Genomic DNA, 16,250 nt, shown 5'->3' with positions numbered 1-16,250 from the left:
TACCATTCAATGTCAACATCTTTACTCTTTGTGCTCTGGTTTAATTAGCTTCTCGCCCCCCAAAAAATCATTTTAGTAGACACCAATAACAAAGGTACTAGCACTGTAGAAAAACTCAACATGGTAAGAATTCAAGAGGGGGGGCAAACCACATATTTATCCAGAATAATAATATTACTATATTTTAATAAATATTGACATACTCCTAAAGCTTCAGAATATATTTTAATGGCATCCAACATAATACTGGAGTATAGCAAGCTGTCTGATAAAGTGTTTGAATAATTATGGTAACTGCTTCTGCAGCAAGTTTCATAATAAGAAGCTCATCTCATTAAACTTTCAGCTTTAGATCCAAGGCAAGACCTTAAAGAACATCACCAACCTCAGGGTGGTGTGGCAGGAAGTTGAAGAAATAGACTAAGCTCCTTTTACTTCCCAAATCAGTCTCAACATGCAACTGACCCCTTCTTTAGCTATGTAAAAAAAGGAACAAATATAGTACACTGGCTCCCCAAGTCACGGATAGCTACACAGTGTTTTCATGTAGGTGCAGTACATCCTTTGGTGGTGTTTTTGAATAAGCACACCAGAATCACATAGGCCCAGAACAGAATCTTGCTGTTCTGGGGCAGCAAGAACTGGCTGTTTTGACCTATGTACAGCAGAGCAAGGAAGACTTGCCAACATAGGTAGGTCAGTAGGGAGGCTGGACAGGGAGTGAGTAGGAGGCATGTTGGAGACGGGAAGGGGTTACATCGAGCGTGGGTGACATGCACCAGATGCAATCCCCTCCCAGCCTCCTGTCATGCCCCCTTTGTCTTCTCAGACTTGCAGCAGCTAAAGAGCTTGCAGAAGTCTGAGGAGAGCCATTGGTGATCAGGAGGCTTACGGAGGTATAAGATAAAATATTTTCCCTTTCCCCTCCCAATCTCTCTTCCCCCTACCATAGCATACAGCACAGCCCATTTTGGTATGGCTGCGCACTATGGCAGGGGAAAGGATAGAATTGGGCTTCTTAGTGTATGAAGTCGTTAGCTAAAACCTTTTTTAAAAACTTCATTTTTTAGATAAGCCAGGCAAACCAGGTCAGACCAAATGATGTTAAATGCATCAAAGCTAGGGACTGTATTTTACATACTAGTAGCAGCCATCTGGGGCCATGCACAGAACTACAGCACAGATGTGGGAATATTTAACTATTTACTTCCATGCCATTTTCAGACAAAAGATCTTCCCACACAAGAACAGCTAGTTAACAAAAAAAAGTGCCTTTGCAGCAACTATCTAACAAGCACAATGCTAAGACTTACCAAGACCCATGAACCCTTCAGCAACAAACTTTACAATAGTACTTTACAGTGCTAAAGTTAGGGTGTGTTTTTTTGTTAAAAATGAATTTTAAAAAACAAAACACTGCATTTTTTATGTTAAAACATCCAAATAAAAACACTTTTCAAAGCATTTTGGTGTTTAATATATATACACCAAAAATTAAAATGCATTACTTTTCCAGTTAAAAATTTGTCCAAGTATGTAAAGTAACAATGCAAAGGGATTATGCCCCATTCATACTTCTGCAAGAACATGGGTGTACATATACCCAATAATACACCAGTCTTTATATTTTGTAGGGCAGATGTGTTACTATATGCAAATAACTTTAAGCATAGACACCTCCATGTTCATATTATAGTAAGTGAGCTTTGGACTGGGGTGAACTAGGCAGGGGCAGGCCCCCTGGTCCACCAAGTACTTACTCTACACATCAATGCTATAGTGTGGATTTTTAGGGATATTTTCCAAAATTTCTTGATTAAAATAGCAAATTATGGTGTTGTATGTTCTTATTCCAAGATCACATTTTAATAAATTTTAACTATAAATTATAATCACTTTAAAAATGTACTTTGTTGTTGGCATCCTTCAGTCTCGGAAGACTATGGTGTCGCGCTCTGAATGGTGGTTCTGGAACAGAGTGTCCTCTCCAGTGCGCGAAGCCTGGGTAAAGTAGGTATGGAGGATAGGCTGTTACCCATGCAGCAAATACCCCCTCTCCACAACGCTGGAATGGTCCAATGGAAAGGCAGAGGCCAATACGGTTGGTTCCAGCGGCGTCGCAGGAGTTGCCAGAACGTGACTGTGTTCAGCCATGAACTGCCTCAGGGACTCCAGCTCCTGATTTTGTCTCGAGGTTGACTCCTGAAGCCTTTTCCATAACTAGATGTAGCCACAAGGCAGTGGAGGTTTGGGGTCAGAGTTTTCCTTCTCTCAGATGAGCTGCCTTCCCAGGCTGACGAGTCCCATCGACCTGGTGGCTGTTTAGTCGCCTCTTACGACAAGTATAGCCAAACTGAGGGCCTATTCTTATCCCCAGCCCCCAGGGGTTAAGGTATGTACTAGGTATGTACTTGTACTATGTATAAGGTATGTACTAATGTACTAGGTATGTGATATAGTGTCAGCAGATGCAGCCACAGTATTATAGAAGTCAATACAAAAACTGAAAGATGAGTACAATGTTTGCAGTTTTCCTTGATACATTTGACATGGGGTCAATATGACACTCGTGGGGACAACATGACACTCCATTCCCTTGGCACGCCTATATTTAGGGACCTAACTCCTCTTCAACTGACTTCAAATTAAGTCAGTTTGTATTTCACACCATATTTTGTTGTGTTCTTCAATTCTTTCCTCCCATTCAACTATTCTTTAAAAAGTCTATTTTCATGCTTGTACATAATTTTAATTGTGAATTGTTTTAATTTGTGCTCACTGTAACTTATTTTGAGGGCTGTTATGGTTGTATGATCCATAAATATATGTTCATAACAGCCTCGGTATCTGAACTATCCAAGCTATTCTCCTGATTATCTCACCTGTGATGGAAACCAATATATTGTTTAGCCCCGTAGTTCCCCAACTTTTTAAGGGGCCTAGAGGCAGCTGCCTGATTTATAAATGCCAAGGGGTGTGGCTATAACAGCAATTAGCAGCAATTAGCCGTCCCCCACAAATAGCAGTCTGTTCAATCTTTGATGCACATAGCCTTATTTGCCCTGTCAGTTTCACAAGCCCTGGACCCATAATTGGGGAACCACTGGTCTAGCCAATGTATCCTAGACCCTTCTTTTCTTTTGAAGCCCCTATATCTCCTTCCACTGTATCCTTTTTACAACTGGTCCATATTCAGATAGCTCTGACAGAAACACAGGAGAAACAAGTTTAAGGCTGCAATCCTATCCACACTTACCTAGGAGCAGGCCCCACTGACTATAACATAGGCATGCATAGCCTTGGGCTCTAAGTTTCTTTAGCAAGTTAACTAATCACGTATTTCAGCTTTGTCAGACCATTTGCAGATGCAAACTCCCAATGATTTATTTAATAGAATGCAAACCCTCTCCCCCCCTCAAAAATGGGGTGCCCAAGGCAGCTTACAAAATGAAGCACAAAATACAAGGTATAGCAACAGTAAAATACATTAACTCAAAAATATAAAGCTTTAAATTTATACATTTACAATAATTTTCAACCTTTTTTATCTCACAGCACACTGACAAGTTACTAATATTATCAAGGCACACTATGCTGCCAGCAGAGGGTTCACAACTCCCAATAGCTCTACTAATAAATGTACCTCTCCCAAACTCCCATGACATATCTGTGAACCATTTGCAACACACACCAGTATGTCATAACACAATGTTAACAGTAGCTGCATTATAACAATGATCAGCACAGATTAAAAGCAAAATGCACAAAACACATGCTTTTACTATCAGTTCCCATTTAAAAAAAGCAATAACAGCTTTAAAAATTAAACTACTCTATCTACTGTTATATACCAGTGGTTCTCAAACTTTGACGGAGCTTTACTCCCTCAGTAAGTCTCTGCGCTGGAGAGACAAGGGTAGGGTAGGACAAGCGATGTCCAGGATCGCATCCCTAAGGGGGGCACTTTCACTTACTTGGACTCAGTGAGGGCTGCTGGAGGCTTCAGGAGGTGTGGGGAGCCCAATGCAGTCCTCTGCAGGAGTCCCCAGGGCTTAGAAATGCGTCCCCAAGGCTTAGAAAGTCCCCAAGGCTTAGAAGGCTTAGAAAGGAGTCCCCAAGGCTTAGAAGCAATTGCAATGCAACTCTTGCAAACAGGAAGTGCTTTGTGATTGCTCTGTTTGAAGATTCCAAGCCTTGGGGAGCATTGCAGAGGGCTAGGCTTGGCTCCCTGCATCTCCTGCAGCCTCCAGCAGCCCAAGTCCTTAAAGGGACAGTGAAGCATTACATGAACTGGTGGGTCGCAACCCACCAGTTGGAGAACCACTGTATATACAATCTCTCTCACACAATAACTAACTTTCAACAAGTTTTATATGACAGATAGTAATGATAGGCAAAAATTTCTGAAAGTTTTGAAGTTATTCGGGGGGGGGGTGGAAATTGGAAAAATCTGAAATCTATGCAATTTTTTTCTTACCACATCTAAACTTGCTTTACTACTTTAAAAACATATGGTACATTGTGCATAACTTGGCTACACTACTGGACAATTTAATACACAGTCAATCCTTGCTACTCATGGATTTGCTTCCTGCGGATTTGCCTTCACAGGGAGCAGGACTGAGAATTTGCTATCCGTTCTCTGCTATCTGCACGCTCCACACCATTCGTAACACTTCTAAAGTTATCTGAGGCATTCCTAAATGTATTTATTCATGGATGCCATTTTAATGTCTCTGTGCTATTTGGGGGGAGCCTTTTTAAAATGTCTCTGTGCCATTTTGAAGGTTTACGCTGCATTCAGAAAGCCAGTGGAGGCCTTCAAAATGGCACCTGCAGAGAGCTTTAAAATAGCAGTGGGAAGCTTCAGAATGCCAGTGGATAGCTACCTGGGGGCATTCTGAAGCTTCCCATGGCCATTAAAGGCTCTCTGTGCTATTAGCAGATGCTATTTTGAAAGTCTGCACTGGCTTTCTGAAGATCTCCACTGCTGGTAGGTAAGCTACCCCTGCCCCCTAACCCAATTGATCCCATAGGATAAATACTTCCTATAATGACTTCCTGCTTCCTGTTAGCATTCTCTAGTCTCCTTCCTCCAGCGTTCCAGATGGCTGCTTCTCGAGTTTCTCTTCTAGCTTTCTATAATAGGCTGCAGAGAAAGAGACAGGAGTGCTTGGCACCACAGTAACTTCAGAGTTCCCTTTTAACCATGGTTTCTGTATTTGCAGGGGCGTGGAGGGTAGGAATGCATCCTCCATGAATATGGGGGGACATATGTATATAGGAAGTACAGCTGCCTAATATCGTGTACAAACAGTCTGGCAGAGTCACAAGAAAGCAGCTTCAAGGCATATACAATATATAAAAATCATTTTCTGGGGAAAAAAAACATTCTATTTGTCATTCTAAAAGTATTTCATAATTTTTTTTAATTTCCCAACATCTCCACTTTTTTCACTGAAATTTTTTTCTTTAAAATGCCTGGGGAAAATTTTTCCCATTTTCACCATTTTTTCCTGGGCCTTCACAGCTCTATTCTCAAAGAAAATTGGCTACAAAAATATTTTTATTTACAGCTATCTCTCAATCCTCCTATTTGCCAGTCATGCAGGGACAAACTACACATTACCTAGGAAATGCAGGCAACAGTTGAGACTTTTTAAAAATGAAAAGCAGCAACAGAAGGCTACAAATTTACCTGAAGAAATAGCAAGAGAAGACAAAATAGTGAAGATTTTTCCTTTATGCTTTCCCTGACAAACCTTGTAAAACTGCACAGTCACTTGACAGAATGGGCTTGTGAAGACAACGGAACCATAAACAAAAGTCCTTCTAAAACTGAGAAAAATAGAAGGAAAATCCAGAGATATTGTTGGGACATGTGGCCATTTGAGAAATTTTTTTGGCAACAAACCAGAAATAACCTAAGATCATAACCTTTTTAAAGTTTAAATGCATGATATGAAGCCATTATAATTACTGTCCCTGTCCCGCAATTCCACTCCATTATCATAAACATATATTCCTCTAATCTAAACATGATTACCCATCATAAATTTAAGATAACATACAGCAAAACTAAAATGTGTAAAAAAAAAACTATGCTCAGCAAATCTTACCTTAGTTTTTACACCTATTATCTCAAATCTGAGCCTCTCTCTACACTGCCCTAAGAATCAGATCCAACTAGATCAGAAAGTAACATATGATGCGCTACATATGCCAAGGTATCCATAGTTCTGCATCAAGAAAACTAACAACTCTGACTGTATAAATTATGCACATTCAACAGATTTGCCTATGCTCACCAACTGTAGGAACATTGGAAAAACATAGAAAGATGACATGCAGTGTTGAATCACTGATCCATCAAGCTCAGAACCAAAAATGCTAACTGGCAGAAGCTCTCCAGAATTTCAAATAAAAATTTTTCTCTGCTCTATTTGAGGAAGCCAGGGATTGAACCTGGGGCCTTAAATATGCAAAGTGTATGCTTTACCATTGAGTTACAGTCCCTTCCCCCAAAACGCATTTTCAGCAAAATACATATCTGAACCCAAGATTGAAGTGGCAGAAACAGATTACACTGTACTGAATTTACAAATCTAAATAGCAACAACAGTTTCAGGTCAATCAGAAATTGTCCAGTGTGAAGTGGTTTATAGAATTCTCATGCTTCAAAGTTGCTAATAGCTCTCAAGGAAGAACTGCTCCAGGATTTACTAGTAAGGGGTCAGCTAATACTGATCAAAATATACATATAAACTCAACAGACACATATACATTACTCTATTAAAGCACTGAATTTACTCACTCATTTTTCTAGTACAAGCACTATAAACCAGAGATGATAACATTTCAGGGGCTTGGTGCCTGGGGTCCTTGAAATTTCAGACGGACACCTATGACTATGAAGTATTGTTCTATTTCAACTGTAAGTAGCTTTGGTTATGCATTTTCACAATAAATCAATATTTACATAGTGCATTCATGTATGTGGTGCTTTACTGTCTAATTTAGCCAGGTGTGACTATTTGTAGCAAGTATGCATGGGGTAAGTCTAGTGTACCATATGATCTTCCTACAAATACTTTTCCCAGAACTTAAAGGACTGTTCACACCCATAAGCTTACAGTCTAAGAGGAGACACAATATTCATGGAAAGGGGACAGGAAGGGGTAGAGAGAGCACGTCATGTTGAGGAATGCCTGAGCAAAAGATGCATCTTTAAACACCTCATCATAATGATTGGAGAGCTAAATGTCAGGTGAAAAGTTTAGGACAAGGATGAGCAAAAGACTGTCCTGTAGCCTAGTTTTGAGTATGTGTATCTGACAGTGGGAGTCAAATAAGGGATTCTGTTGCAGTACTGCCTATCCCACTGCCCAAGAGCCTCCTTGCCTGAGTTAATGAAGGCGATTCCCAGGGTACTGTTGATCTCCCAAGGCTGACTGTCCTGAGGGATTTCAACATCCTTGCAGAGGTCTCCACATCTCCAGTGGCTTATGATCTCTATGACAACCACGGGTCAGTTTCAATCTGGCCCCATCCACATAGGCAGGCACACCTTGGATTTGTTATTCACTACAGGGCATGATTATGCTGATCCATGAATGGGGAGGTATGTGGTTGTGGCCCTTGCCATGGATGGCTCATTAACTGATTATTAATGTCCCAAAACTTACCATGTCCCTAACATCTGATAGGTGGAGGGCGGTGGCAAGTGCAGCTCTGAGATCCCAGGGAACAAGAAGAGCAGGGCTGTGGAAGTTGGCTCACTCTGACAGTGAATGGTGATGATGTCATCACAAGGCACTGTTGGCTGAGGGAATGCTGCCAGCACTGCAGCTGACAGAAGTCAGCTGCTGAGGGGCCTGGACAGTTAGTTACAGCCTTTAAGGAAGGGTGCTGCTAAAGAAGGTACAGAAGAGAGCATGAAGGGACATGGATTGACAGAAGAGGTCTTCAAGAGAAAGAAGGATAATGAAAGAATAGAGGGGAAAGGATAAGCGAATGGGAGATCAGGAGAGAGAGGCAAAGGGAAGATGTGGAGTAAGAGAATGAAAGGGATGAGAACCCTGTGATAAGCAGACTGGCCTGGATTCTGGCCTGAGATAGAAGTACAAAGGAGGGAGATAAGAGAACCAAGGAAGGTGAGAAGTGTGCGGAAACTTTTTTCAGCCAGTGCGGTTTTTATTACAGGTATGCGCCCACACACCCGTGCACTTATATGGAGCAGTAATGAACACCAGGCAGAAAAAGAAACATAATTATGGCAGTTTATTTACCCATCCTTCTTACCTGCTGGCTAGTCAGCCAAAATGCTTTCCCACACCACGCTGTGGCAGATACAGCATGAACTGCATGTCGCATCATGGAGGCATGCACAATCCGCCTGTGGCTGCTACTATAGATAGCATGCATGTCAGTGAGGAAGAGGTGGTGCAAGAGGTGCAGCTGCCAAGTAGCCCACATAAAGGGGGAGGTAAATGGGTCACAGTTCTTGATAAGCTGACGATCACCAAATTAAACAGAGCTTCAACAAAATGACAGCATACTTCTGCCACAACATAAGCTTTTGTGGGCCAAATAGTGTGGACTTGAGCCTAGACCTTTTAGGACAACACTGATCAGGAATGTATATAGTCTACATGGTGTAAGTAACTCTACATTCCCTTTATACAAGATGAATGATACTGAGAAAGACTATTTGCTGTCTTGAGGAATATCAACAGTTATTTTAGGAGCAAGACACCTCAAACAGAACTTGATTATTATAAGATCTGTTTACACAAAACTTACTAAAGTATATTTATACTCACACAAACTCACCAGCTAATGTATAATCCATATCAAATCCAAAGCACTTTATTTTTTCCATGGCTAGGCTTCTGTTCACAAAAACCCTGCAGAAAGAAAGTAACCAAAGGGTAAACATTCTGACAAAATCTGATGGAACAAATTTATTCCTCAAGCTTTCCAAAGTGACCAAGAATTGCTGATTTATTGTGTCAAGGAACAAAAAGACTGAAGGAACAAACCTGTTGCAGTTCTATATATATTTACATATAATTACTACTGGACTCTGTGAACTTACTTCTGAGTAAACCCAAATAGAATAGGGCTGTTGGTCATCTAAGCATAACATCAAACATTGCAAGATGCCATCCACTGTTTTACTTTCTTGTTAAGCAACAGGGCCAGTATTTTTCATTATATATATATATATATATTTCATTATGTGAAATATATATATGTGACAGAATACAGAACACATGAATCTAATCCCAGTTAACTAAAAAACTGTTCTGTGCCCACAGAAGTAAGAGTTATACTGTATTAGTAATACATAACTGAAGGACTTATGATACAGAATCATTTGCCAATTTCACTCCAACCCAACTGATTTACAAACATGCACAACTTAATTTTTAAAATTAATGTTATGCTCAAAATAATCTTACTCGGTGAGCCCCCACATAGCAAGGTTATGTGTATACTATCTTCTTATGAAAAATAAAGAAGAAATAATTGGTCAGATAACAGTGTAAGACCTCTGCAAAGATGTTCGGTTTACACCCAGGTCTTCCTGGATCTGAAGCCAGCAACCCCCACTTAATCATACAAACACTGTTAAAGTTGGGGTGTTCTGATGCATAATTATGTGACCACTATAACTGTGCTTTCCTTCTCCAGCAAAAAGAACACTGGTTTGTTAACCTTTCATAACTTATTTCCTTGTTTATGTCTCTCTGCCCATCCTTCTTGCATTCCCTGGTTACCCCTCTACTCTCAGATTTGGGAAACTTCAATAACTGCCCCTTCTTTGGGAATTTATCTGCAATATTCTGGTTCTGATCCATGGCTTGTTAAATCCCATGTTGGCTGCACCCACTAATAATTTCTAGGTCTAAATTACAGTGTTCTGCATAATGGAGATTTAATCCTGCATCTAAGCTCTGTTCTCAATTTGGTTTGTAAAAGAGGACCTAACTGTCAAATGCAAAATCTAGTTACATCCCCAGAGTGTTTTCAAGCAGGTAGGTCAACAATACACAATGAGCAAACCCCTGGCTAAATCCAGTCCACACTCAGCAGCTGACCCACCACTCACCTGAGCACTATATCACAGTCCACATGTTTCCTGCCCATGTTTCCTTCCAGGACTGGCAGAGTACTAGCCTGGGACTTTCATCTATGCATTCCCTGGGAACAATGAGTGAATAAGAGGATGGCAGGGAGAAAAAGGTTGGCTTTGTGTTAAGCCCTAGCTTGGACAAACGTTTAATCTTGTTGCTGACTATGCTGTAGTTCTGTCATTTCTGATCTTCCCAAAAGTCCAGAGTCAAAATTACAAACAGCAAATTTCTTCAAATACAAGCTTTAACTTTCAAAGGAAAATTGAATCTGCCTAGTTTCTACTACAGATATAAGTAATGCAGAAAAATCCTCTGTTTTGGAAACACATTAAAATACTAGCCGATTTTCTGGCTGTGCACAATACCATCAGCAACTGACATCTTTTCACAAGACAAAGTTGATTAAATCCATATTGAATCCTTTTCTAGTCACTGATGAATGGATCAATAGTCTGTACCATAGTTAATTCCTTCAGCAGTATTAAAAATGGCAGATCCATTAGTATGCATTGTTACATCTTAAGCTTTTGCTTGGATGCCCCATTTCAAATGCTAAAAGGACGTGGATAATTAACCTAGCATTTCATTTACAGAGAACTGGGAAAACAAATGTAGGATACCAAAACAAGACAACAAATACATGCAGAAAGGGAGAGCTGCCAAGTGCTTCTTTAGTCAACAGATATTTTTCCTAAACTCAAGTACTAAGCAATAGCTATTCTCATTACAAGGCAATTTATAAAAGTGAACGTTTGAGCAACTAACTCTTAACAACCAAGGTCAAACTATCATATTCCTGCACTAGCAGTCTTACCTCATCTCACTCAGACGCTCCTCTTGTAAAATTTGCAGCCGTTCAGTTCAGCAACTTGCCTGATCACATTACCTAATTTCTTGAAGGCTGCCTAGCTTCATATATACGCAATTTCACTTCTGTTGATTTTACTTTAGAATAGCAGTATGCCTGAAACAAGACTGAGCATGCCGCATATTTCCTTAAACAGTAGAGAACACACATCTGTGGCTAATTTAACAAGTCACTGGATATCACTGTTCTACACAAGTCTATTTGGAATAGAGTTTCTCTGGCTTTAGCATGTTTTACCCTTTCCATGCTGCTCTACTAGTCACAGTTTCCTGGCAAGCTATCTCATTCTGCAATGAAGCATGTTGGGTACATGGGGGGGGGGGGGTTTGCATAGAGGAATTAAAGATGACAATCTAAAGTTATATAATAGCCAGCATCATAACAGATTAGGGAAAGACCAAACAAAGACACATTCTTCTACACATTTCATGATTCACTGGAGATTTGCTCTAGGAATAAAGGAGCAAAGCAAAATCACTGAACACCATCCAGGCTTAAAATAAACTAGCAACTGATGTTTCATGATTACCAGCTCCCCTTCCAATACCAAACATGGGTGGTCCTGTGCTATAAGTTTCAAACCAAAGTGGGGCCACCCCAAAATAAGGTAGCAGCTTCTGCATACCCAGGGAACTCCGGAGGTATACCGAAATGCATTTTTTGTAAATGAAAACACTACCTAGTAAGAATCTATGCTCAGTAAAAGCTTCTAGGACCGACAGAACGCTGAGGGCATCAGTTGGGAGACTGACCAAAGATAGGGAAAGAATCGGCCTGCTTGAGCCCCTAAGTGTATAATACTGTGGAGGAGAGGGTTTAAGGTTGGGCAGATATGATTTTAAAATTAATCCTTCTTCCTTCCTCTGAAATCTTCTTCATCTAATGCAAGAAAGGGGGTATTTTAGTTCAAACTCTCCAGACAACCCTGGCCAGAAGTCCTAACCACTTCTACAAGGCTCCTGTTCTAGGCCATCTCAAATTCTGAAGAGCAACAGCTAATTCACAGCAAAACATTGCAGAGCATCTCCACTTGTCCCTTCTAATAGTAAGCTTGATAGACCCATGCCCATCAGCTGGGTTGCAAAACAGGGTATTGCAAAAGACGAATTTTTCTATGGCCGTGCTTCGCAAGACGAATTTTTTGCTTTTGGGGGGGTTTGTTTTAAATCGCGATTCACAAGACGAAAATTTCACAATACGAAACGACTCGTGAAACGAATTAATTTCGTCTTGCGAGGCACCACTGTACTTAGAAGTAAGTCCCATTGTAGTCAATGGGGCTTACTCCCAGGAAATCATGGAGAGGATTGTAGCCTGAGAGCTCAGTCCTATGCCTTCCTATGCAGAAGTAAGCCCCATTCTAGTCAATGGGGCTTACTCCCAGAAAAGTGTGGGGAGGATTGCAGCATCAGATCCCAAGTCTCTGCATGTCTACTCCAAAGTATGTCCCACTCTAGTCAATGGGGCTTACTCCTAGGAAAATGTGGATAGGGTTGTAGCCTAAATCTCATGCTTGTAGCCTAAATCTCATGCTTCTTCTCATGCTCAGAAGACTTGCTTGCTCGGCTGTTTTGCTTGTGTAGGCTGGAGTACAGAGAGCCTGCAGCGTCTGAAGGAAGGGGAATTTGGCAGAGGGTGCCTTGTTTTCCTTCTCATTTTCGGCTTTGAAAAAGCAAACCAAACAAGCTGGAGGAAAACGCTCTGTGGAGCAACACGCCAGCGCGAGGCAAAGGTGTGTGCAACTTTGAATTTCCCCCCATTAGAGTTGAGACAAATCCTGTCTCAATCCTGCACCTGTACATGAAAAAACCAACTACATTATTATACATAATGGTGTTCATTATACCATATACCAGTGCTATTCAAACTGTGCGGCGCAGCTCTTTAGGGAGGCGCCAGGAACTCAAAGGGGAGGCACGGGGTGTCCTCTCGCAGTCACACCCCTGGGCAGAATATGAGACCATCTTCTGCCCGTCGTCTCTGCTTTTTTTTAAAGCAGAAGAAACAGGAGTTGCTCAGCTGCAAGAGTGGCTGCTGCCACCCCGCCCTCTTCTCCCTTCACTCAGAGGCTGCCGCCTTCTGTGTTCACTGCATGTTGTTTCCAAAGCTCTTCAACCCCCATCTGGCAAGTACCGAGCATGCTCAGCTTGCAGTCCTTAACCTTCGCTGATCCTTGTCTGGTTGGTTCCTAGTTCCTAGCCTGAGATTGCTTCTCATCAAAGTGAAATCTCTCTTTTCAATACCCTCCCTCTCCCACTCCCACTTTCGATCTCCAAACCTTCCCGCTTTCCTCCCCTTCCCCAAATAAAATGCTTCCTATTTTACCAGTCACCTGGGGTCTTAAAATTGTTTGGGGGGGGGGGAAGAGAAGCACACACTTTACTTGGCCAGGAGCAGAAAAAGGGTACTGTTTTTAAAGTGATTTATTAATCTTGTTGTTTGAAGAGGAAAGGCTGTATTTTTAAAGTGATGAATCTTGCTATTTGAAGAGAATACTTATCAGCCATTGATAAAGTGATTGCCAACCCAATCCTATCCACACTTTCCTGGGAGTAAGCCCCATTGACTTTAATGGAACTTACTTCTGAGAAGACATGCATAGGCTTGAGCTGTGCATCTCCTAGTATAGGAGACAAATCAGCTACCTAACCAAACCCTTATCAGCTCTGATATATTTTCATGGTCTATTTTTGTTTTCCCCAGCAGCTGCTAGAAAATTTAATTTCATTAAATGAATAAAGGGTTCAATCCTATCCAAGGAGAATGGGAGAAATGACTAGTTGGATTGGGGTCCACAGGGATGCGTGTGTGTAATGTTGGTCAGACTAGCTGCTCACAAAGTTCATTTGATAATACAATTCCACTGGTATGCTTACAAAGTTTAAAAAAAAGAGTCCTCCTGGACCAGACAAAATCTACCTATTCCAGCATCCTGTCTCCAACAGTGATCAGTAGCTGATCATTTATAAAGTATGTATATTGCTGTGTATTAATAATATATTTTTAAGATCTGCGTTTAATTAATGATATGATCAATATAATTATTATTATAATCAATATAATAAATATTATATAAATATATATAATAAATATAAATAAATATAAATATGACATATATAATATATAATACATATATATTAATATATTTAATATAGTTAATATTTCTGGCCACTTCCTGTTTAATGATGTCACTTCCAGCCCTCAGGAACATGATGGGGAGTCATGGCCAAGAGCCACGGGGGTCAAGGGAGCCACTGGCCGGAAAGGTTTGAGTACCACTGCCATATACCATCCACAGTTCATTATAAGGCTGATTTTATATGTTAATAACAAGTCTAAATAGGTTTAAAGCTCTAGAATGCCTCTTATGATCAGAATATTTAATACAGGGGTGAACAAACCCTGGTCCAGGAACCATTTGCAGCCCTCGGGGACTTCCAATCCGGCCCACAGGGAGCCCCAGTCTCCAATGAGCCTCTGGTTCTTGGAGTCTGTGCTGGCCTGCAACTGCTGGTTGTGACCGCCATATGCAAACTGCGGGTTGAGTTAGAGTAAGGCCTTTTATAGCCTCCATGTATTTTCTGCTTTTCCCTGGGCATTATTCAACCCCCCTCACATTGTCTCAGAACAACTTAAGTCTGCATGTGTTTCTGGCTTGATATGTATGTTTTCACTGTGCAAGAAGTGTAAGGCAAACAGTTCATAGTTCTCATGTCTCTGCAGACGCGTGTGGCCTCTGGGAACCAAGTGCCTCTGGGAACTAAGTGCCAGGTAAGGCACAAGAGTTTAGCATCTGGGCGAGGAGAAGGCAAGGAGACCTCTGAGTTTTGGAGAAGGAGAGGAGCAGGAGCAGGAGGAGGAGGTAAGTGTACTCATTCTAACGCTTTGTCTTTCTAACTCCCTGTCTTCTAACCTTAACCTTACCTTTAAAGCAACCTTAAATCAAAATTGAAAGTTAGCACCTAAGGGAGGTACATAGGGCTACTCTGAGCAGGAGCAGAGTCCTACTTGTGAGTAAGAGCAGCGTCCTACTCGTGAGTAAGTGCCCAAGGGTCAGGCATTTAAATCAAAATTGAAAGTTAGCTGCACCTAAGGTAGCACTAAATCGAAGGAAGGGAGGAGGATAAAGTGAAAAGCAGGTTTTCTACTTGTTTAAATTAAACCTATACTTAACCCAGGTTAAACCTAATCTAAGTTGGAACATAACCTAAACAGGTCAGTAAATTGGGACACAGGATCTAGAGAGCAATAAATAATTAAACAAACCCAAATAAAAACTAGCTTGAGGTTACAAAAACAGTCCAGCCTAAGAGAACAGAACTAGGAGGGAAAGGACCTAGGAAGGGCCAATTCCCAACCCAGTAAGAGCCCCAAGCAGTCCATTCAGGAGCCTGCAGAGTAGGTCACGCCCATCAGCAGCCATTTGCCTTCCTGAGCTTTTGTAAACTCACCTGGGAAGGCCAGCCCCCTTTCAATCAGGAAGGAAGGAGGGGGGAGGAGCCAGCCAGGAGTATAAAGCTAGGCAGGCCATCGCGTGAGGCTCTCTGCAGACGCGTGTGGCCTCTGGGAACCAAGTGCCAGGTAAGGCACAAGAGTTTAGCATCTGGGCGAGTTCAGCAGCAGGGCGAGGAGGCCAGGGCCCCAGACACTGCCCTTCCTCTTCCCTAGAGAAAAGGGCTGCTATCCAGTGTACGGTTTTTAAAAGGACCCCTAAATAAAACAACAACAACAACAAAAAAGCTATGCAGTCAGACAGCCAGCAGCAGGGTGGGGGCTATCCAGTGTTCTGCATCGAGTGCCACATGTATGATTATATGCCTCTGGGGCATAAGTCATGGGTGTGTCCTCGGTGCAAGGAGCTCCAGGCTCTCAGGGAACGCATCCGCTCCCTTGAAGCCTTGGTGGCCGACCTGGAGAAGCGCAGGCAGCCAGAGGAGGACCGTGGGGAGACTTCTGGGGACGATCAGGCTTCGTCCCAACCTCAGGTGTGCAGCTCCTCGGCTGCCCGGGTGGGAAGTCTCGGGACTGGAGGACGTCATCCTGGAGAGGAGGGAAACAATCCCCTAGGGGGGATCCCTTCTCCAGGGGATGGGCCCGTATCCGAGCGCACTCGGGATACTCCTCGGCGGGAGGGGGGTCGGGGGCTTCTTGTAGTGGGGGATTCGATTATTAGAAACATAGAGAGGGGGGTTTGCGATGGATGTGAGGACCGCATGGTGACTTGCCTGCCTGGTGCGAAGGTT

The 16,250-nt window shown here is 42.0% G+C and overlaps 1 protein-coding gene across 1 annotated transcript in view; it reads right to left on the bottom strand.

Moving 5' to 3' along the window:
- The window catches only part of NT5C2 (5'-nucleotidase, cytosolic II), an 89,223-nt gene that overhangs the window by 35,730 nt on the left and 37,243 nt on the right, over positions 1-16,250 (bottom strand). Inside the window, exon 3 of the mRNA XM_066619467.1 lies at positions 8,833-8,906. Coding sequence (XP_066475564.1) covers positions 8,833-8,906 — 74 coding nt within the window. The remainder of the gene's footprint in view (positions 1-8,832; positions 8,907-16,250) is intronic.

The sequence above is a fragment of the Tiliqua scincoides genome, chromosome 3 (genome assembly GCF_035046505.1).
Source record: "Tiliqua scincoides isolate rTilSci1 chromosome 3, rTilSci1.hap2, whole genome shotgun sequence".
Classification (NCBI taxonomy): Eukaryota; Metazoa; Chordata; class Lepidosauria; order Squamata; family Scincidae; genus Tiliqua; species Tiliqua scincoides.
This window is presented reverse-complemented; position numbering and strand designations above follow the sequence as displayed.